The sequence below is a fragment of the Artemia sp. Qi Xiang Cuo genome, chromosome 1 (genome assembly GCF_049724085.1).
Source record: "Artemia sp. Qi Xiang Cuo chromosome 1, ASM4972408v1, whole genome shotgun sequence".
Lineage (NCBI taxonomy): Eukaryota > Metazoa > Arthropoda > Branchiopoda > Anostraca > Artemiidae > Artemia > Artemia sp. Qi Xiang Cuo.
In genome coordinates, this window is record NC_142794.1 from 38,996,140 (window position 1) to 39,021,095 (window position 24,956).

General features: G+C 35.0%; 1 protein-coding gene across 1 annotated transcript in view; it reads left to right on the forward strand.

Moving 5' to 3' along the window:
- Window positions 1-12,323, forward strand: part of CROT (Carnitine O-octanoyltransferase) — a 146,464-nt gene extending 134,141 nt beyond the window's left edge. The window contains exons 10-12 of the mRNA XM_089102831.1: window positions 1,940-2,112; window positions 4,930-5,049; window positions 12,055-12,323. Of these exons, the coding sequence (XP_088958957.1) occupies window positions 1,940-2,112; window positions 4,930-5,049; window positions 12,055-12,190 (429 nt within the window). The 3' untranslated portion in view covers window positions 12,191-12,323. The remainder of the gene's footprint in view (window positions 1-1,939; window positions 2,113-4,929; window positions 5,050-12,054) is intronic.
- The last annotated feature ends 12,633 nt before the right edge of the window (window positions 12,324-24,956 follow it).

Below are 24,956 nucleotides of genomic sequence, written 5' to 3' on the forward strand. Positions count from 1 at the left end.
GAAGTTTTCATACTAGGTAACCTTTAAAATGAAATTGGAAATCTGAATAAAACAGTATATCACCTGCTTAAAACAATTCTTCTGCTTACTGACTGTAAATTAGATCAGTTCTTGCTTTAGTTGGAAGCCAGTAGCGAGAGCACCAGTCCTGGTACCATGTGTTGGTATATCTTGGGGATTCTAACTCTGAAATGAAAAGACCTGCCTAATCGAAGCTACTTAAAAGTCCTTCAATAGTAGTACAGTAGAGATTGTTAGGTTTATTTCAGTGTGACGTGTAAACATCTGAACACGACGACCGACACGAGACCCAAGATCCCCCTTGCGTCATTAAAGGGCTCTCTTGCATTCATTTCTAAATCTAACCGCTAGACGATTTCTGTTCGCTTTAGGTTTGACATTTTAGATTAAGAATTTCAGAAATGAAAAAAAGTATATATTAAACTGTCAATACACATTCATTTGTTATTTTCCGTAATCTTGGCTATAATGATGATTTTTTTCTTTATGATGTTAATAGAAATAAACACACATAATTCAAAATTAAAATTGTTTTCAGTAAAGTTTAAATTATGTTCTGGTTTTTAGAAGGCACAGGAGGTATTAGCTTACCTCCTCGTTTTAGTAGTTTTTGCTTATTTTGAGTTTGAGTTGGCTATTAATTGCAATTTCTGTTTGTTTTGGGTTTCTTTTATTCGTTAATAGTGATTTTTTGCTCATTTTAAGTTTAATTTTTTGTTTAAATTTTTTCATCTCATCTTTGGTTTAAAACATTAGTTTACTTTTCATTGAAACACTTCTTATCTCTAGTTTTTTTTTGTCACATCAATTCATATAAAACTCACAGTATTGGTGGGAATTCTAGAAATGTCTGTTTAGTGACACCTATTTGTGCTCCAGTTAAAGATAATTTTTTTTTTCTTTGTAATCATAGAACTATTCTTATAGAAATCTAACCACAAGAATTTCTTACGTAATATCCGCTCGCAAAGGCTACTTGGCTAAAGCAACGCAACATAGTTCTGCCAGATTTTGAACTTTCTAGAATGCAAATACCCAAGGAGAATTCAACAGATTTTTCTCTTTTATATATTAATAAAATATATTGAAATATAGTTTTCTCTAATATTACTTTTTTCCCCAAGCTCTCTCGTTATATAGAGGATATCTCGACACTTCCAGGAATCTTTGAGTAAAAAGTATATACTGATATTTCATCTCATCCTAAAATTCTTAGCAGAAAAATCTGAACTAATATGGGTATCATGAGTGCTCCTGCCACTTCTTGATTCATTATCCCCTTCCAAAAATAAGAAAAATCCATGGTTTGTCGGTAAACGTAAACGAGGGTAAACGTAAATTTTACATAATTTGGTGGAGTAGACAATCACAATCACCCTTCTTGTTTTTCTCCTACTAAAATTCAAGTGGCAACTTCTGCCTTGATTTAAGTTTAGAGTTGTTAACATTTCTTGTTTCTCTCTCTCTCCCTATTTCTCTATCTCTCTCCCTCTCCCTCCCCCTCTGTTTGGATCTCTCTCGCTCCGTATCTTTTCGTTTTTAGGCGACAGCTAACCCGCAAGTAAACTAATTTTAAACTTTTCTCATTCTCTGACTGCGTAATGAAGGAATATTGCTTATTCAATTGGAACCACTGAATTTTTATATTGCATCTATGTATATCTTGATTTTACAGAGGAGTTTAAAATCCTTTGAGCATCTTGTTGATGTTTTCGCCCGAGTTTAGTTTCATACTGGTACCTCGAGTCCCAATATATTCAGTCCCCTCCCCTTCATTTTTCTTTTCTATAAAACTTTTACCACTAACATAATTATAAAATTTTTTCAATGATTTAAGAAACTTTTTTCAAAATACGAAGACTTTTTCAACCAATTTGTCATTAGTTCGTTGCAATTTTGAATATTTTGTATTTTTAAGCTCCCTGAGAAAGTGAAGCAGCTTCGCGCTGCTGTGGATCTGCATGTAACCAATATGGAGAATTGTAAGCAGATGCAGGGCTGTGATAGACATTTGTTTGGTTTATACATGATTGCCCTCGAGAACCAACTCCCTATTCATCCAATTTTTACTGACCCATCGTGGACAAAGAGGTAAGATAACAACACCATCCTACCACACGTGAAACAGACCCCCCCCCCCTTGCCGCTTCCCCCAAACAATAAATAGTCCACATAAATGGGCAATTGAAATTATGTCCGCATAAATGGACCAAGAGGTAAGATAACACACTAGTACCTGCATGTATTCCCCCCCCCCCTCCCGCACTCAATCCTTTATAATAATTGGTCCAGTTATTTGGCTAGTGAAGTTTGCACCCAAAAACACTTTTTAAGCCTTATCGTCCCCTTTTAAATTATTAAGATTTTCCCCATCAAGTCACAGATCACCCTTCATGCCCTAGGATCAGGCACATACCGAGGGGGGGGGGTATGATTTGCCTGCATCGTGATTTTTACCCCTCGTAGAATAAATGCTTCTGTATATGTCTGTCTAATGTGTTTTGGGAAAAGTACATTTTAGCAGTGGAATGATGTCAAAATTTTTTAGATTCCAATTCTAGGCAGGCATGTGTGCTGTTTTTCAAGATTGTATATATATTTGTATGTAATTAAAAATTCCTTAATTTAAAACTAACGTAAAAATATAATCAGAAAAGCTCTAAAATTAAAAAAAACATCAGCAAAAGGAAATTTCATTTTTTCCTGAAAAATGTGTTTATTTTAATTTTAGATATTTTTTTTTATAAAATTTGATCACAGTCTAAGGGTCCCTTTATTTATCCGTTGTAATACTTGCGTGATCAACAGCAATGAAAAATACTATCTAACCTCTCTTACAAATGTTGGAGGTGGAAATAGAGTAACCATCCATCTGATTAAAATTTAAGCGAAAGAGATAAACGGGAGGGGGTTGGGAATTATAAAAAAAAAAAACAGATTCAGAAATGAAACGAGACTAAGATATAGGAGATAAATAGGAGGAGGTTGAGAACTAAGAAAACATGCAAACTAACCCAGTGAGATCAGCATGAAAAATAATAAGGTGGGTAAAAACCCTAAAGACTTGTAGAGAAATATCAAAATAGAATTAAGAATAACACTGGCTAAGAAGGAATTTCAAAGTGACACAGAACATACAGTGACCCAGTTTAAAGTACTAAGTTTAGTCTTGAGCCAATGCAAATAGCAACTTCAATGGGAGGATAACACTGTTTTTTAGATAAAACTGTTGTTTGACAGTTGGATTTGGAATCCTTTGAATTGAGGAGGTTAGCCATTACGCATGATTTCGAAGCATTCAGGTCGCGCTAAAAAAAAAAAAATTCTCAAACCCCCGAGGAGTGTCATACAAAATGTTCATTTTAGTATTTTTCGCTTTAAGTTTAAAATTCTAAGTAGAATTGATTTATGTTTTTTTAAGATAATTTTAAAAAAGGACTTCAGTCGATGAAGTTAAGCGTTATTGTAGCTTGTCAGCAGTTAAAATTTTGACTTTCCAAACTGGGTAGTGTCACAAGATGATAAAGTGTGTGAACCAAAACTAGTGAGACTATCTTTAAAGACCAAAACAGAATCTGAACCCTAATCTTAAAAACCCAACTCAATCTATGTTGTTATTTTCTAAAAAAAGAAATATTTAAGATTTGTTTATTCATTTATATTTGCACCTGTTTTCGATATGTTGTAAACTGATGCAAGAATATGTTTACTTTCAATTTTTCTCTTGATTTTGACTCACAGTAATGAAAAATAATATCTGTTTTAATGAAATGATGCACCTTGGGGTGAACCTATCATAGTTTTGATCCATGGAAGGTCCATATTTTCGCTCTAAAAAGTTCATTAAGCTCATACTTATTACAAAAAAGTATAGCAGGAGGTCTTTAGGACAATAAGTACTTTTAGCGTTTAGTCTGATTTCAGGTTAAAAGTATTTCCTGTCTTTGGGAAAAGGGCCTTCTAACTAAAAACAAAAACGCGACTGAAAGAAAGAAAAGATTGGCGGAAGAGCCTTAAGTGTTATCTGACATAGACTATAAAACTCGACTTCAGCTCACACACTGAAGATTCTGGCTCGGTGACTAGCTAAAATTATTCCTTTTTGGCAAAGACAAGTATTTTGCACAACTTTCCAAAATCTAATGTCATATCCATCAATCCGGGCTTGAATACACGCTTTCGGTAAAAACCTTAGAGGCTTCATTGTTCGCTATTATATTTATTTGAATAATCCGAATTTGACGGTGTTAGAGAAAAACAAAACAAATCCAAGGTTTGCTCCCGCAACACAATTACACTTTGAAGTTTAGCTACTCTCTCGAAGATAATTATCGAAATGAATTAAAGCATTTAATCAACGCAACACATTCTAGGAGGGAAAAAAGTGCTCATTGCAAACCTGGAAGGAACTAATGCTTAATACTAATTATAATGATTATTAAAATTTGAGTAATTTTACTGAGTAATGAGTAAAATATAAAAACTGCAAGTGTCAATGCCTTAATGCTCATTAATTCTCATAAGTTTGGTCATTTGCCTCATTTTTCCCGGTTTGATGATGATTGTGCAGAAGTTATTTACTCTCTTGAAGACAACCATCGAAATAAATTAAACCATTTAAGCAACGTAACGTGATCTAGGAGGAAAGAAGATGCTTATTTCAGACTTTTCTAACTTCTGTTCCTTTTTTTGACTGCTGAATTTTAAAATTTAATTTCGTAGAAAGTTGACTTCTAGCTCTCGCTAGCTCTCGGGAAAATAAGGAAAACGAATGAAAGTTTTTTTGTAAATGAATGCAGAAGCTGCCAGTGCTGTGACCTTGATGATAATCAGTGACGAAACTCGTGCTTTACATTGAGGAAGTAATTTAATCTGAATTAAAAAAAAACTTAATTTCTTTTTTTTTAGTGGAGGTGGAGGTAATTTTATTTTATCATCCAGCTTGGTTGGATATTCCCCTGTCTCTGGTGGAACTACAGCTATGTGTGAAAATGGATACGGTGTTTTCTACAGCATTGAGAATGAGAGGTATTTGAACAGATACTTACGTTCCTCATTTATAAGCAAAGTTACTCCATTGACTATCGTTTTGTCTCGCTAGTTTTAATTATCTTGCCTATTTTAGGTTTTACTGTTTTTATTCTCATTCTTTTTGCTGTCTAGTTGAACTTTTCCTTGAATTTTTGTCTTTGTATATATTTTTCAGGCTAGAAAGTCCAAGAAACTCTTGTATTTAAATGGAAATTTTTGGTTTTCTACCGTAAAAAAAAAAAAAAAAAATGAAATAAGTTTCCTGGTCTTAAAAAAAAAGAAGGCGTAACTGCTATTCGAATGGCCCTTTCTGGCTTTTCGACAATATATGGCTATGTGAAGCTAATTCATCTGGTGCAAACGGAAACTGAAATGTACAGCTTAAGATTCACAAGAACTGTTTTGAATAGGATTTGAATAAGGATTGAATAAGGATTGAATGAGTGTTTGAATAAGGATTTTCCTGGGCTGCTAGATCTACAATATTCAATACTAATACGTCCAATAAAGAATACTTGAAAGAGAAAATAGTCTCACAAAGTCGTAGGAAACATTTGCTAAGATCATAACGTGACGAGGTGTTTGGGGTCAAATTTTACACATTTTATATAATGAAATTTTTTAAAGAAAATTTTCATATGAAAGTAAAGAGCAGTGTTAAAACCTAAAATCGACAAAAATGACCCTAAATTGTGAGTAGGAGTGCTCCCTTCTCAGCTCACCGCTTCTTAAGCTAGGTCTTATCTATGGTTAGCTCAAAAGGCATGAGCATGCAACAACTACGATTGACAGGTTTTATTTTTGACATTGACATGTTTCATTTGACATGTTTTATGTTTATTAGGTTGAAGAAATCGAAATTGTTTGAACCAGTATATCTACTTGGATTCGGATGGAGGAGAAGCGTGCGTATCTGCGTTGGCCTCAGGGGGCTTGGTGCTGCGGTGAGCCGTTTGTGAGCCGATTGACATGTTTTATTTGCCCCTAGCCTTTCAACACATCAAATTTAATACAAACTGTTGAAAAAATCGTTTATTTGGCGCTAGGCTCATCCCTTTACCCAGAACATTCTTTTTTTTATGCTTCGGGGGGGGGGGGGGGCTGAAATATCAATGTAGGGTAAAATAAAATTTAATATTTGGGCTGTGGGGGTGATATCCACCCTGAAGCTGAAGTTATTCGAAATTTCAAAGTTTTTGAACAAAATACATGTATGATAAATTGGTTCGATGTCATAGGGGTTAGAGGAGGGAGGGAGGAAGGCTGGTTTTCCTTCTATAACTGTCGGCCTTAAAAAGGACACAACAACTTTGAATTTTCAACTGGAGGATCCCCTTCTCCAGCTTTAAAGATAGCTCCTTCCATTGAAACTGGATGGGAAAAAAGTTTTTGGTATTTTTCTGACTTCTTGGGCTGCCATCCCCAACCCTTAACCAACAGTTTTGAAGTGAACTAAAAATAGCTGAAAATAATACTTTTGGTATGATTGGCAGTAACCCAAACTCAATATATGTTTGAAAATAGCTTAAATAGTAGGTTCTTGTGGGAGGTATATGATTTCCAAGCCTCCGTTTGTTTTAATTTTGCTTATTATCCAGGGTAGGTTTACTTTACTTAATGCTCACTATCTTGAATTGCTTGATTGTGACGTGCATTTATTACCACGAAAAAGAAGAAAACCTGCTTGAATACAGTATATGTAAAGAGATATATCTACTAGGGGGGGGGGGGTCCGTATCCCTAGAGGTACTACCACCACCACCTGCCAAAAAATGGTTGTTACTTATATAATTTTTTCTACTGATATCGTGGAGATCTGACCTCAGATATTAGAACTATAAAAACTCTGTACTTGCGAAGAATCGTTGTAAAATTAGTCTTTCTGACTAAGAGGGAGTACGTAAATTTGAGTATCAAAAGGATCACCCCAAAAAAAAGCTTCAATGTTAATCTTTTAAATAAAGTCTTAAATTACACTAATTGTAGCAAAATTAGTAAATATTTCAATGTAATCAGCAGGTATTCGAGAAACTAAGACACATTTCTCTCCTGCCCCCCACCCACCCTTACTATCAATTGCTCTTTTTCGTAGCGATACCCATGCAAAGGAAGCTAACAGATCATAGCAATAATCTTGATATTGAAAACGAATAACTTCGCTTAACTTTTCGCTAGTCCTCTTCTGCAGCATATTTTTTAGGTCCACATTATAGTGTAGAGCAAATAGTATGGGTAACTTACGATGGTGGAAACTGGCGCCGAACGGGTCGACAAAAAACACCAATGCCATCTAGTGCTTGGCGTCTCATGTCATTTTTTTTATGCTATGTAGTTTTGTTTCTTTTAGAAACTGAAATCAGACGCTTTTTTAGAAACTACGTCAATTCAACTACTAATACTACTAAAAACTCGCCGCATCACCAAGCCGCCTGAAGCCAACACAGCTACGCACGCTCCTCCTCCATCCCAATCTATTTAAAGCCTCCCTCTTTACACCTCCCTGGAAGTTCCCATTTTCCATTAAATCTTTCTTTATGACATCCACCCTAACCGCGGACGACCTGCTTTCTGATTAGCCTTGACGTTGGCAAAAAAGGTCAATCTTCAGCAATCTGTCATCCTTCATCCGCAAAACTTGCCCAAGCCATTTAACCTTTCTCTCATTATATTCCTAGAAAGCGGGATAGAACTGCTTTTTTCGTAAAGCCTACTGTTTGAAATACGGTCTGTCAATTTTATGCCAATTAAACTAATTTTATCTTATTATAATACTGAAAAAAGTACCAAGAAACGCCAAGGGCTAGATGATGGTAATTACTACATCAGTCCAGCACTCCCTAGTTAGTTGTAAAATTGAACTTTTATATGCTCTGTGGACCCTTGATGAATAATGATTGCTTATCTATTGTATAGGTTCTCCATGTTATATTTTTGGTAAGGTAGATTGCAGGGGCGTTGTTTGGAAGGGGCAAGGGGGGTGGTGCATTTGCCCCCCCCCCAAGTAATGGGGAAAAAAATTATTATATAGCCCATGCTCCTTGAATATCCGAAAATAGACCCCTCTTGCCCCCCCCCCCCAATGAAAATTTTGTAGATTCGCCCCTGGTAGATTGAAAAGGTTACTTCATCAAAGCAGTAAACTCAAGATAATTATACCAACAATAATGGGAAATTATGGAAATAATGCTATTTGTCTGGTTGCAAAACTGTTAATTTTATAATTATTTCAAAAACAAGTCAGAGAAAATCGGAAATGAAGGATTGTTTCGACATAACAAAATAGAAATTAAAACTTGAAAATCCATATGTGGCAAAAATCTTCCATCAGGGTCCTTTTAGGTACTGGCTCCAATAACTCCCCTCCCCATTATTGAGCCAGGTAGTTGGAGCAAACTGTAAGAGTGAAAAATAACAACTTGGTGCTTACTTAGAAAGGTGTAGTGATAGGTGAATGAAACTTTAAGGGCTTTAAGCTTCAAAACGTTGCGGCTTTTAAATCCTTTGCTACCCGTTTTTTTTTGAGGAGCTAAATATAATTCAAGAACCCATTATTAGAGTTAGTATGGGCTCTTCTGGAGGAAAATCAACTTGATAAAATATCATGAGGAAGCAACCATAGCTTACTTTAAGGATTAAGGATTCCGCTCAAGGTAAAAAAAAAAATTGATGAGTAATCTGATCAAACACGAATATTAATGTTGTGTTCTAGTTACATTATAGTCACATATATGGATAAAATATAAATTAGGCACGACTCCACCTTCAAGTATGCACCCACTTCATAATTTGTCAAGTAGAAAAATGGCCAACTTGACATTGAGTCAACTGAGCTATGAATGTAGCTCAACCTCCGAGCATAAAATTGATGATTAACAAATTAGAATGAAGATTTAAGGCATAATTTTGAAATTATAAAAGATAGAAGCCGGGAACAGCAGTTTTATTATCTACTCGGGAAGGCGGTATGTAACTATCTATAACACCTAGCCAATTTAGTGAGGCTTTACAGGGTGTAGCCAAATTCATTATTTCTCTGGAAGATTTTTGCAATCAGAATCCAGTTGATCCTGAACATCACAAGAGCTGAGAATCATGAATAAATATAGTTATCACAATTGCGCCCCAGCTCCCTATATGGGTCTAGATAGGTAATACCGTAGCTGGTGCTCTTCTAAAGGAAAAATGCAAAGAAAATAAAAGTAGTACTGTTAGATTCATTATTTTATGCTATTTACAAATATCAGGGACTGCTTTTCAAACAATGCTGTTTTATCCTGTTTTGTCTGGAAGCTATGGGGTTGAAATTTGAGGATTTTTTGTTTTGATGGGGTATATTCGATGTTTTAACTTACTTCATGTTTGGAAATGAAACGAAATGAAAATATATCAAAACGGATATGGTACAACAGTTCGTGCTAACGAACCGTAAGTAAGGAGCCACCCGGCTCAATAGTAACAGAAGCTCTAAAAAAGGGAATTGGGATACCAATAGATACATCTAAAGAATTACATTTTTATGCTAATCTCAAATATATAATCAAGTTTAGTCTTACCCATCAACAGTTACGCGCCTGAAAAAATTTGCTTTATTTTCGAAAAAAGCTGGAGAAAAATCCTAAAAGTCACAGAACTTTAATTATTCAGCGTATCATCAGATTCAGAATATCAGAGAACCCTAATATAGAAGTTTCAAGCTCCCATCTGCAAAAATGTGGAATTTTGTATTTTTTGCCAGAAGAAAGATCTCGGATGCGTGTTTATTTGTTTTTTTTTGTATTTTTTTCCAGGGGTGATCGTATCGACCCAGTGGTGCTAGAATATTGCGGGAGGGCTCATTCAAACGGAAATTTAAAGTTCTAGTGCCCTTTTTAAGTGACCAAAAAACCTGAGGGCAACTAAGCCCCCTTTCACGCTCATTTTTCCCCCAAAGTCACCCGATCAAAATTTTGAGATAGCCATTTTGTTCAGCATGTTCGAAAAACACAATAACTATGTCTTTGAGGATGACTTAATCCCCCACAGTCCCGGGGGAAGGTCCGCAAGTTATGAACTTTGCCCAATTTTTACATGTAGTATTGGTTATTGAGAAGTATACAGAAGTTTTCAGGGGGGATTTTTTCTCGTCGTTGGGGGTGGGTCGTAGGTCGTGGATAACGTGGGAGGATCTTTCCATGGAGGAAGTTTTCATGGGGGAAGGGACGTTGCTATGAAGGAGGCGCCCGATTCCCTACATTATTTAAAAAAAATTATCTGAAGTTAAGTAATAAAAAAAATTTCTTCAACTAAAAGTAAGGAGCAACATCAAAACTAAAACGAATAGAAATTATTACGTAGCTAAAGTTTATTTTTGTGTTTTTATCAGAGCTATTTATTTTAATTAATGGCCTTTGTGATTTAGGGGTAATTCTTAAAGAACTTGAACAAAATTTGAACTTTAACGTAAAGAGCGAGTTATTGACTAGGGGGTGAACCCCCTAAAATGCGTAATAAAAATATACGGATATAGAAGTTTGTTACGTAAGTTAATTCGTAAGTTACGTCAGAAAAAATTTCGAGTAAGCCATTTAGCCAAAAAAAAAGTAAAATTGATATGCAAATTTCGTTTTAATTATTCAGGCACGAGGAGCGAAAGTTCAGAAATTAAATTTTTAAAAAAAGTTTTTTTAGTTGAAAGTAAGGAGCGACATTTATTTAAAAATTTTCTGAAATTAAATTAAAAAAAACAAGTTTGTTTTAGCTGAAAGTAAGGAGCGACATTAAAACTTAAAACGAACAGAAATTACTCCGTACATAAAAGGGCTGTTCCCTCCTCAACACCTCGCTCTTCACACTAAAGTTTGACACTGTCTCGCAACTTTATTTTATAAAACAATAAAAAACTTTATTGTAAAGAGCGAGGGCTTGAGGAGATGACAGCCCCTTTCATATACGGAATAATTTCTGTTTGTTTTAAGTTTTAATGTCGCTCCTTACTTTCAGTAAAAAAAACTTTTTTTTTTATTTAATATTTCAAACAAGACAGCGGAAAAAAACAAACTAAATTAAACAAAATATATAAAAAAAGGAGAAAAAAACACAAAAGATAAAAAATTCTCATCACAATAATATTGCTTACGATAATGTTTACCATGTAATAGAAACTAAAACAAACATAAGAAGGACAAATTAAATGTATTTCTGGTATATCGTAATGTAATGAAGCAACATCAGGGATACAGCTGATTTCCCTGCTGCTGTTTCATTGAATTCTAATATACCAGAGAGGCACCTAAATTGTTCTGCTTATGTTTGTCCCCCGAGTTTCATTTATTGGACTTTTCAACAATTCTAAGCCAAATAGATATTTAAGAATTTTGATTGGAAGTCTTTAGTGGATAAAAGGGGCGGGGGGTGCTTGTTTTGCTCCAGTCTTTTTGGTCAATTAATAAGGCGCTAGAACTTTTGATTTCTGTTCGAATCAGTCAAACCCTGATTTACGATACGACAATCCCTGAAAAACATAAAATAAAAAGATGTGTAATCGTTCTTTACAAACCCTATGAAAATCTATATTTTTGTTCATAGAATTTTTAAGCTTCTACAACAGGGTTCTGTGATGTGCTGAATCTGATGGTGTGATTTTCATTAAGACCACCTGTCTTTTCGTAGATCCTCCCCCCCCCCTCTGTTTTGATAATCAAGCTAATTTTTCCAGGATTGTTTGATGGGTGACATTAAACTTAATGAAGTTTATATATCTAGAATCAGCATAAAAAGCCAATTCTCTAGATATATTAATTTTTACCAAATTCCTTTTTTTACAATTTCAGCTACTATTGGGCAGAGTCGCTCTGTACAATTGGTTACCGTGAAGTGTTTGATTTAGGGTAGGACAGTGAACAAAAAGTCATTGTTTAAAATTTGCTGTTAGTAATTTGCTGTTTCACCGCATCTTAATTGAGAAATTAATTTATGTTGTTTGTGTATCCAGTTTTAATTTATTATTGTTCCTTTCTATTCTAGGATTAACATTTCTGCATCTTCTTGGAAAAGAAGCAAAGAGACAAATGCCTTTAGATATTGGCAGAACCTCGAAAACGCTCTTTTGGATATGAAGAAACTTTTGACGGATTCACAAAAATTCGCTTCAAAACTTTAGTTTGTCAGCGCTGGTTAATATAGATTTTCGCTTCTTTTCTTATATGCTGCCCTTTGCTAGTCGTATTTTATTCTTTTTGGGTTTTATTCGCTTTTAATGAATTATTGGAAAAAATAAATGTGCCTTATATATATGGGAATATTTCTTGTATTTTATTGTTTTTATGGCTAGTCTATAATAGAAAATCTGCAAATATCTAAGCCTTGTTCCTCCGTCCTAAAGCTTATAAAATATAAGCATTTAATATTAATAAAATAGACTGTACTTAATAGACATTTCAGTTTCTGCTCTTTTTTCCTTTTATCTAATTATCCCTACAAGGCTAATTTACTGTGAATATCTTGAGTGGTTTTAATGCCGGAAAAGATACATGATGTACTTTTTCTGCGGTTAAATTATCTTTTTATAAAGATCTTAGTATGTAAATACAATAGTTAGTATTGTATGATAAACACAAAATTTAAGTGCCGTTAGGCCTACTACTCATAGAGCATTTATGGAGGGTTTTTTGTGGCCACATTTAAAGACGGTAGTAAGCACACAAGGTTTAATTGGCGTCATGATTGTCCTGGAAAACTAGACCAATACGGACTAAATCGCTTCCCCTCCTTCACCATCCCATTTATTTGGATAATCTGAAAAGGGCATAAAAATATCTTAGTTCAGATCTAATCATTCATCTGTGTTCTCACAAGCTATCAACCTTCTTGGAAAAATATTCGAGATACTCTAATAAAAAAGAAAAGATTCGGATATTAGCATAATATAGTGTATCTTAAACATACCCTTGATTTATAAATATAAGCATTGTAAGATGAATCAATTTGCAACCTGGATTGCAGCTCTCGATCAAAATAGATGAAGTGGCCTTAAGAGCCTGATATCCTGGGCTTATCAGGGTTGCAGTGGTAGCTAGCAACCTAGTAAAAGACGATCACGCCCAATGTTAAGAAATATAATAACCCATAGCTCCTAAAGATAGACTCAGATCAAAATAATAGTACAACATTAGAACCGCCTTGTTCAAAACCTTAATATAGAAAACTTAGTTTCCCTTGGCTTAAACAAGGGAAATATATTGGCTTGACAATCAAGGAAAGTGTTAGCTACAACAGTATTCTGCCTAAATGGCATCTTTTTTTCCACAGATAGCTTGGCTCTGGATTTTCCTCAAAGACCTTAGTCAGGTAATATCAGTCCTTGAATATATCTCATGTAGATCAACAAATTGCTACGGATCGTCCAGCAAAGCCGAACCAATGCACCTGTGGAAAGAAAATCCTAGTAAACAACAATGGAAGTTATCCTGACCGACCTAGCTCAGCTAATTTAAACACTGTTAGTTTATCAAACTAGGCTCATCAGACAGTGCTGGTGAAAACTGCTGCCATCACATCAAAACTTTGAAAAAGTTCGTGGTAACGAACTGTATAGTAAGAGTGACTCGTCTCAATAGTAGCCGAAACTCTAAAAACCTTTATTCATATCCATCAAAAGTTATGGGCCTGAGAAAATTTAACTTACTTAAAAAAAAAGGGAAAAACACCCCCTAAAAGTCATAGAATCTTAATGAAAATCACACCGTCAGATTCAGCGTATCATAGATCTTTTCCGTAAAGGGTTTCAAGTGCCTATCTGCAAAAATGTGGAATTCTGTGTTTTTTTAGCTAGAAGAATGATCACGGATCTTTGTGTTTATTTGCCGTGTTTATTTGCCTTTTGTTTTCTTTTCCCCAGGGGTCATCATATTGACCCAGAGGTCCGAGAATTTTGTAAGAAGGCTTATTTAAACAGAAATTAAAAGTTCTAGTACCTTTTTAATCATTTCGACAAGAGGAGGACTACGAAGCGCATATTAGCCAAAGTATTAAAGTGGTGTCGCCACGTTTGCAATGTACTAGGGCTGTTTTGTCTCGTGTTAACGAGAAAACAGAAGAGGCCAAAATCAAGCACAAAGTGGAACAAAAACCAAAACTGTTGAGTTTTTGGAGGTTAAAAACCACTCAATAATTAATAAGCAATGGAAGTGTACTTGACCGACCTAACTCGACTGATAACCCTAAGCTTATCAAATAATGCATATCAGACAGTTCTGGCAAAACTAATGGCCATTCGGGCTGGTAAACCACCACTGGCACCGGTATTCGTGTGGTAAGGTACGGGTTTCACCACTTATTGGTGCAAAAATGGTGCTACACGAATTACTAGAGGGGAAAGCCCTTGTTGGCACCAAATATTATAATGGGATACCCGTGCTTACCACAACGGTTCTGAAATATAGGGTTTGTTAATACTCAATTTACAATATTTCCTACCCCAGGGTCTTATAACGTGATCGAACGGTCAAATGACGAAACTCTAGAGCCCAGGGTGCACCCAATCCGGGTGACCACTAAAGTCTCGAGCTATCTCCTCGGGAGGTAACGGACCCCCCTGTAGGTATGATAATGACGATATTTAACGCAACCCCTTTCCTACCCTATCTGGGTTCATGGAAAAAATAGTCTACAAAGGTGTAGAAAATAGCTTACTTGTAATCTTCCAAAAAGGTCACACACATATAACAACTCTTAAAAAAAAACAGACTCCCCAGAAAGAGCCCCAATGTAGACTAACTCAAAAATAATATTCGTTCTGTACAACAAACTTAGCACAGGGGTGGACCTTCGCTTGACCCTGGCCAATCCTATAAATCAGCGTCCAAAATCCATTCTACTTTTGCGTATTTTTGTCTTTCATTGGCCCAGACCCGGAAGACCAAAATAAAATTTAACTTCAAAGCTTACTTATTACAAAAGAATCTAGCTTAGCAGCCAGAGTTCAACTTATGATTTGAATTATCTTGTGGGCAATTTGATTACGGAAACAAAAATAGGTAATTTATCCGAAAAGAAAAGAAACAAAGTGCGAAATCCCAACAGTCATCACATCAAAACGATCTAAAAAAGAATAGGATTATGAAGAACCTTTTTGCAAACGTGTTAAAATGGTGTTGCCATGTTTGCAGTGCACTAGTGTTGTTTTGCCACACGTTAATGGGGAGAAAAAAGAGGCCAAAATCAAGTACAAAGTGAAACAAAAACCAAAACTTTTGAGTTTTAGGCGGTCAAAAACTGCTTAACAATTATTTGAGAGAAGTTGAAATGGACCTGACCGACCTAACTCCGCTAATTTAAGTTCTATGAACTTATCAAACTATGCACATTAGACAGTTCTGTCAAAAACTAGGGCCATCACATCAAAACGATCTTGAAAAGGGGAGGATTATGAAGAACGTTTTTGCAAACGTGTTAAAATGACGTCGCCACGTTTGCAGTGTACTAGTGTTGTTTCACCACGAGTTAATGGGGAGACAAAAGGGGCCAAAATTAAGTACGAAGTGAAACAAAAACCAAAACTGTTTGGTTTAAGGTGGTAAAAAAACACTCAAAAATTAATAGGGAGCTGTGAAAATGGACCTGACTGACCAAACTCCGCTAATTTAAATTCTGTGAGCTTATCAAACTATACACATCAGACAGTTCTGCCATATACTACGGCTATCACATCAAAAAGTTCTCGAAAGAGGAGGATTATGAAACGCATGTTAGCCAACTTATTAACATGGTGTCGCCGCGTTTCCAATGTACTAGAAGTAGAACAAAAACCAAAAATGTTGAGTTTTAAGCAGTTAAAAACCGTTCAGCAAATATTAGAGAGCAATGGAAGTGGGCCTGGTCGACCTAACTCAGCTACTTCAAACTCTGTGCAAACAATGGCTGTCTCAGTATTTTGAGATAACCATTTAGTTCAGCATAATAGAACGGTCCAGTAACTAAGTTCTTAGGAATATTTGGCATGTCAGTCCTCTACAATTATGCAATTTGCCCATTATGTTTTAAAAATAAATGTTGATTTAAAACTAAATCAAAACGCATTATGTGTATGGTTGCCAATAAGTTACCTCAGCAATATATTGAAAACTTAAAAAAAAAACTTTTCGCATGCTGACCAAAGGTCTGAGTTGTGCAGGTACCGATCTCCTGATTCAGTACCTTCGGTTGGGAGTACAATGCGTGGTTGTGGGCAAGTCACCCGACGCTTCCCGTGTTTTTTCCCCAGATTTCTCCAGGCACCCATTAGGGGCTGGGTCGACTCTGACTGAGCATACAGGGTTACGCCATTGAACCCCGTTCCAAACCAAATAACCAGTGACACCAGGACTTGAACTCCTGACCTCAGGATTTCAAGTCCGATGCGGTAACCACTCGGCTAGGACGGCTCGGGAAAATTAGGGGTCGACCGGGTTTGAACAGGAGGTATTAAGTTATAACTTTTGGGGCTACTTCTATTACTTCTTCTGCTCTTACAATTTAAATGAATAAAAAGAGCAATTGTGCATCCAGGTTGTCAAAGAGCATAGATAGAACCTTTTGAGAATGATATTAAGTTTTATTTCTCAGGTCAAGTTGAGGAGGTATAAAATTAAATTAAAAAAATCTATTTATGTCAGGATTAGAAATTGTTGAAAAAGTTTCTCCCACATACAAATAGCAAGTCAAACTATGGATTCTTATAACCTCCTGGGTCCTGGGTAGGTTCCTGAGCAGGGGCGAAAATGAAATTTGGAATTTACCGATAAAAAAATAGCACAAGACGATGGAAGGAATGTCTTATTTTTTACGTCCTGGGGGCCTGGGGGGGTATACAACACGTGAAACATTGGGACTCAGCTTCGTATAATTTTCAAATACAAGTTACAAAATACCATGAGAAAACATACGATCAACGTACATAACACATAAAAATATCTTTTATCATTTATGGAAATCCGAAAACATTCTCGAACTTGCTTGCCAACCTGAAAGCAGAGATATAACTGACACGATTCGCAGAACACTTTCGTTCGCATTTCGCATCCAGGCATCCGGCATCAAGCTGAATTCTTCAGCGTCGCGTCGAAGCAGGGAAGATGTTTTGCATTCAATTTCCTTTCCGGTCCGGATGGCAAAGGGCATCTTGTTCTTCTTTTAGCCGATTGCTCCAGTTTATCTTCATCATTATCGTCTTCACATTTGCTAAAGTCGCCCTCGGCTGGTCGCCGAAGATCTTCAACTAAATATTCAGCTACCTGAAATCTGAAGTGGATCAGCTGATCGTAGGGTTTGTTCCCTTTAATTGAATCCTGCCTGTAGAGTAGCCAGGTTTTCTAAAGAACCAAATCAATGAAATGGTGAAGAACTCGAACTGGCCACTTTTTTTTCCTGCTACTGAATCTGTAATAACTCTTTCTCGCATCTGAATCTGTAATAATTTTTGCAAAAAGTATATAGCTCGTACAAAATAATAAGACTTATAACATTCCACATATTTCCACAAGCCTACATTCTAGGAAATTTGATCAACTCACATATAAGCTTACAACCAGATATACAAAATGATACATTAATGATTCGCCAAGGTAACGGAGGAAGTGATTCAATAATTCTACAAGCCCTTCCTATATTTATCAAAACTATGAATTTAGAGCATCAGTAAAATTTAACAAAATATATCAGATGATAATCTTCACCCTTTTGATCATGTCAAACTAAAAGAACAAGATCTAGCCCAGCACATAGCTTTAAGGAGAAATAATAACAAATTTCGTAGAGCCAAAAACACATCATTTTCAATATCTGGTTGACAGTTTCATGCCAAAAATATAAGGATCTCTGAATTGAACCTAGAAATAAGATAATAAAAAATTCTTCACAAACAGCCTAGAACGTAAATCTATATTGTTACGTGTGGTCTCAAAACTGAAACTCATAATATCCATCAGCTCCCACTCTTGGGGGAATAAACTCATAATGTCCATCAGCTCCCACTATTGGGCCTTTAATTGGGCCTTCCTGAAAAAGGAAAACTAACTTCAGCAAAACAATAAAAAGAGCGCAAAGTTTGTTATTTGAAATATTACTATCAGTCTTGAAAGTAGTCAGCAAAGTGCTTCTGAATGTGAACAGTGAAAAAAGCATCATATAGATAAAACTATCAAAAGATTACAGGATGAAATCATCGCAAGTACGAATATAGAACAAGGGATACCCCGCCCCCCCCCAGTAGAACAAAAACTTCACATAAAACGCAAAATCTCCCACTATTCGAAATTAATGACAACCAAAAAGCCTATCCTAAAACCACCACCCATTCCTTCCAATGGAAAACTTCTATGGGTGTCCGTGACGACTATCAATTAGGATCCAAATAGATAATTCTGCTTAAAAAATGCACTGCTCTTAAACCAACAAGGTCTAAAAAATCGCGGAATTAGTCTTGGTTACATCTAATGTAAAAAGTCTCACAAAACTAACAGATTCTAGAAATCAAAATTATTTGAATTAAATTCATTTAGTTGTTTTTAATCAGGGCATTCAAGGATCCAGAGTCGAGGACAGCTTGGATGGGACTATTGTCAGCTGTGATGTTACCGATGGTCCAAGCGGCATTTTCCACTACATTTACTTTTGAATGCTTCAAAAAACGGGCCAAAACTTGTAACGCTCCTTTGGATAAAACAACATTTTTTAAAAAATTGTAAATATCGATTTATTATTCTTGACTTTTCTTAGTAAAACAAATAAAATATGCAAGGTGAACAACTTCAGCAGAGGATTGATACACCCTTCTCTCCCCCCTCCAGTCCGAGCAAGATTGAATAATACAACAGGTATACATAAGTTTCAGGTATTTGTCTCGTGTGCAAACTGCAGATTCCTGCAAATCAGGGTTCTTTTCGTCTATACTTTTGGATTATTCCCAAGTGAGATATAACCTTTCTATGTATGGATAAGGGCGATTATTACAGATCCATTACTATGGTGCGAACTCGTTCATTATCCCAAGAATTTAGATACATATCATTCTCTTATCGCGATAGTTAGTGAACATATTCTCGTAAAAATATCATTGTTCATTTTTTTTATGTTTTCTATAATGTTTGATGACATCAGACTGCTTGTGTGGAACTCGGATCAACCATCCCTCCTGACGTGGGTGTGAATAGCATCATCTTTCAAATTTGCCGCGGTTAAGACCTCAAATTTTACTTTTCAAACTTGAGCAAGTCGTAAAGTTTGTTATTGTACTTCTTCCTCGGTCAAAAATTAAATATTAGATAAAGATGCCACATTCCTTAAACGACTTTAAAAAACATTAGCAACCTGTAGTATACTAATCCGCTAGGTCAACCCGTATAATTCATTTGTGAATAACGTTAAACAAACAAGCGGCATCAAAAGAACCCTAGTATCTGATAGGATAAAAGACAAATGTGTCTGCATCAAATGAGATTTACAATGGATTTTCAAACATAGGTTGAACTCCCTAAATCCATTGTAATGTTAATTTTCCTACGCTATGAAAAGAGATCTAGCTCTCTGACCCGGCATGTCAGCAAAATACATTTTTCCACAAGGAATCTTTGAAAATGGATCTAAAATTTTGCCGTTTTGTTTTTCCTGATTTAATTCCTAAGAAATGGAAAAAGAAAATCAAAAGTGAAACAGGGTAGCTTTTTTTTGAAAAAGGTCTGGAGGGTAAAAAATGGAAAATTAAAAAAAAAATTGACAGTACCATAAATTAAAAAAAAAAACTTAACTGGCCCATTTGAAAATTCTATTTTTTTATAATTTATTCCTCCACGATTGTTTTATGTTTTCACAATTTAGACTCTTGTAGGGCATGTATAAAAGCAACGAAGTCAAAATTAACTTCAAACTGTAGCTCTTTTTATTTAGTATATTCCAAGCTTTTCAGCTTTTCAATCAGAGTCGTGAATTTTATATCTATATATGAAACAAATTAATTTTTTTCTTCATTTCTATTGTTCTTCATAACCCCACTTTACACCCCCTGGATGGAAACATATCTGAGGCTAAGACGGGTTGGAAACATTTTTAATTTGAGTTTGACTGCTGAGAGAATCGCATAAGAAGGACTAGGAGAAAAAAGATCAACAAAGGATGGCTTAATCTAAAACATGTGCGGTAAGTACATAAATTATACGTAATTTATTGTTTGGATTAAGAATTTGGTTTTGTATTTGACAAGTAGCGGTTTTAGCTCGTAATCAAGGGGGAGGTACACCACAATGGCGTAAAAATATAGAATACATATACTGTCCCCTTCCTATCAAGGCCTAAAACCGACAATAGATTAGATCAAAACAACGAGGGCAACCATGGCGTAAATTAAAAAAAAAAACAAAAAACTATTTGATCCTATACGAAAATGAGGTAGGCTACTTGTCTATTAAATAGAACACACTCGAGAAGTGATGTTTGGTGACAATTAAATATGATGAAAATAGAATAGGCTAGTTTGTTACCAAAATTGTGAAGGTCATTTGTGAATTACTAAATGGGGAGCTTAGGCGTCGGCTGACCGTCTCAAAGACGAAGAAAAGTTTATTATTAATGTGATTCTTGGCCTAGTTCATTTTAATTCATTATTAAGGCGATTCTTGAGGACACTAGTTAGTTTTCTTTGACTAGGGATATAATATAGTGTCTCACCATGGATGTTCAAGAGTCATTTCAGATTGTTGTAAGGGCTACAACACAACTGAGCTTGATCAAGCAGGTTTCACTCATTTTAAAGTGAACCACAAAACATTTTTTTCAACCCAAAAACCGGCACCTCTACCCAAAAAGTGAAGAGAATGTGGGTTTCCGCAGAGAAGTGGAGGAACAAACGGCACCAAAGTAGATCCTGCCATCATTTACATTCATACTTAGTAGAGTACATGTGGCGGGCGGCAGTAAAGACAGAAGGTCGAGTTCATTTTAACGCGATTCTTGAAGCCTTTTTTTGCGTTCTGGGAGCATATGTCCAAGTTATAGTTTTCACTATTTTGCTAATAAAATATTCTATTTTCATCATATTTTTTTTTATTTGGTTAAATAGGTTTGTTTAGGTTATGCATATAAATGTACTATGCTTTACCCCCCCCCTCCCCCTAATGTTGAAATACATAGCCCAAATGGTGTACCACGGGTGTGCCACAGAAATATACAAATATAAAATACAAGCACTGCCCCCTCCCTTCCCTGACCTAATCACCAATATATTGGATTAAAACAATGAGGGTACCCATTAATTAAATAGAAATAAAAATCTTAGGGGAGAAAATAGGAGTACTCATTTTGCAATGAACAGCCTGTATTGGAAGGAACTAACCAAAACCTAATTCAAGGGTAAATTAGGTTTATATGGGTGGTATGCGACGTGTAATGTATGGGTAGCAAGGTATATAAATTACAAAACGAAAGAATCCTTCTCCTAAATATAATCATGCTTGAAACGATTGAAGAGGGCAAACAGTAACCGAGGAGAGTGAGAGAGGGATAATGGACCTGAAAAACAGAGCGACTCGGCCCAATAGTAATCGAAGCTCTAAAAAGCATAATTTTTATAACAATAGACACATAAAAAAGCTGAGTTGTTATGCTTATTCTAACATATAATACTCGTTAAGTTTAATATTATTTGTTTTTCAACTTTTTCCTCAATCTTTTTTAGTTTTTATCCTAAGGGTCAAGTGCCATTTTCATTGAGGACACAGCTACCAGGTGACAGGAGGACCGGCGGTTCAGTCTGCCTCAGGACAAGAGTAAACTATATTTACAATTCAACTGGCCTAGATAAACAAAATGAATACTTTCATTTCTTTTCAAGAGGAAAATGGTTATCTTCTAGTTATTTTTCTTGTTTTTGCCTCTGATAGGTTTTGTCTTGGAAGCGGTTGCAAGGGTGCTCTACTTTACTTCTGTGTTATATTAGAGACTTTTTTTATTTTTTAATCGGAATTCATATTCAGAGGGCCTGATCCTAGTCAGAAAAGTAACAAATGACGTATGGTGTTATCCCGGATATGAACAAATAAAATTTGACCAGAACGTAATTGACAACCCTGATTTGAAACGACAGGAGCCAACTAGATTTACTCAAGAACTCATTTAGTTTTTCAGCCCCCCTTTCCCTTTTTACGCATAAAGGATTCTTGATAATTACACTATTCTAAATACATATTGCACGCCAAAATGTTTATCTAGAGTGGTACTCCTTTAGATATGGTTTTCCGGAAAAACATACCTTAATTAATTTCTTTAAAAATATCTTGTTCTCTCACTACCTGCTTCGATTACGAACTTACTTTTCGTATTTCAGGTCCTTCCTTCCAAGGGAAACTTCTATTGCTAATGAATTTACAGATGATGCGAAGGATTCAGTATCAAATGCAGGACCAGCTCTCATTGAGAAAGAGGAAAAAAAATTCCCGAGGGTGTTGGTGACAGTTTATAGAATTAGCAGTAAGTTTATCGCAGATGATTTCTGGCTCTTCATTCTCGGTGCGAACAAAAAGCTCCTCCCACTTATTTTTGCAGTTATGGATCAGTGTGTTTGTGTCAATCAATGAGAAATGGTTAGAAAATGCATTATTCGAAATTGCGAAAGCAGAAAAAAACTTGGTGAGCCGGCCAAGTGGTTTGCAACTGTCCCATCCCACAGGTATGAATTAATTTATATACAAATTACCACAATCTTTTATTTATATACAGTGGACTCAACTGATCGGCCTATGTAGGATTTTATAAAAAAGGGGGCGGGGGGTTGATGAAATTTGTGAAAATAAGGAATTTTTTTCTTCTAATAAATGGTGGAATAGGTGTGATGGTTTCAGGGGCGGATCCAGGATTTTTAGGGGGGCGCAAAATAGGTTGATCCAATAAACTTACGTTAGGAGCAAGTTTAATTAAGGCAAACTTGCGTTAATTAGGTAAATTACAATACTTTAGAATACTTTAGGGGGGTAATCCTCCCCCCCCCTCTGGATCCACAACTGGATAGTTTATCATTTTACGTCGTGATATTTATTTTCTGAGATTGTATTTCCTATGATATTTGACTAGTCTAGTAACCTGTTTTGGCGGAGAGCATAGATAAGACTAATTTCGCTTTCAATCAATGTTTTTGTATGAAATGGGCAGATCTTCTCTGAACTTTAAACAATAAAAACCTCTGTTTGAAAATCTTTGCACTTTGTGAATTTAGATAGCGATAAGGGTTTCTGAATTGAGACCAATTTTAGGACTTGGGTTCTAATTATTGGTTGCTGTGGTAAAAGTTGCCACAATAGCCCTATCCAAGAAAATACCAAACGTCTGTTAAGAAGCGTTTTTCGTAAAATTCTTAGGGAATTTTCAGAAAATTTTAGTTCTACTGATCTTAAATTTAATATGGCCTTTACTTTTCTTTATAAAAAACTTTCTTTTTCGTAATATATATATATATATATATATATATATATATATATATATATATATATATATATATATATATATATATATATATATATATATATATATATATATATATATATATATATATATATATATATATGTATATATGTATATATATAAAAACTTTCTTTTTCGTAAATTAGTATATATATACGTATGTATATATATATATATATATATATATATATATATATATATATATATATATATATATATATATATATATATATATATATATATATATATATATATATATATATATATATATATATATATATATATATATATATATTTATATCGGCGCTTACGAACAGCTCCTCTCATTTGATCTGCCATCAGCGGTCCAATTACCCTGGAAAAGGTATTTTGGCAGAAACTTTCTCAAAATGCCTTTGAAACCAACTTGAGACTTCGAAACCTATTTTTAATTCCGAAAAACATCTAATAATAACATTGCGCTACTAATTACCGATTTTCATGTATGTATTGGAATAAATTAATTTAAAATTAGTTTCTTCAAAATTAGTGTTCCAACGTTGAAGCCAAGTTTCGCGTTCAAGAGAGATCTGACTTGTCTACCCGTGAAACGATTTAATGCCCCTTATGTTTATAGGTTCTCTGGAGCACTTGCACCTCGGTCCGGGTTTTTATAATGGGTGAGATAGGGAAAGATCATACTGTTAATTCTATAAACTGTGGTGTTGGTATAGAGACCATTCCCAATCTCAGCTTTATAGTAAACCTTCCATTTTTCGTCCAAGAGCTCGCAGAATTTTTACGGCACAAATTTCAATGTAGAGAAGAAAGCCCCAAAATCCGCATCGTTCGTGTATTTAATATCGGCTTAAAAATCACACTAGTGACAAAATGTGCTGCGTGTAAGTGGAAAAAAAAACTAATGAGAAATGAATGGTAAAATAAAAGTTCAAAATAGGGATAAAATCCTTTTTAATAGACAGTGTATAGAAAATTCACAAAAATATCAGATATTTCGGTCAAATATACAGTGACCGTTATCAGTAGTAAAACTGATGACCGTTTACAAACTTGATGACAGTCATGACCGTCATCGGTCGGCTGTCATGACCGTCATATATACAATATATATTAATGTAAATGAATAAATAAATCTTAAAACGAGTGAAACTTAAAGTGAATATGCAAATCAAGTTTGAATCGAATAAAAATAACTACAAACAAGAGTTTGGGTATCGTCTCACTGCAGAAGCCTAAAACCTACTTCGTCATTGGCGCTTTACTGAAAACAATTCTTTGAAATATTTTCACTTTTGTAACTTTAAGAAATTAAAAATTAATCAAGGTTTTAGGGAATAAATATCAGCATATGTATATCAAATTGACAATACACATTTTTTTTAGCATACTCATTCGAATTTTTTTCAGTAAAGTACAAATTATGTTCTCGCTTTTAGAAAGCATAG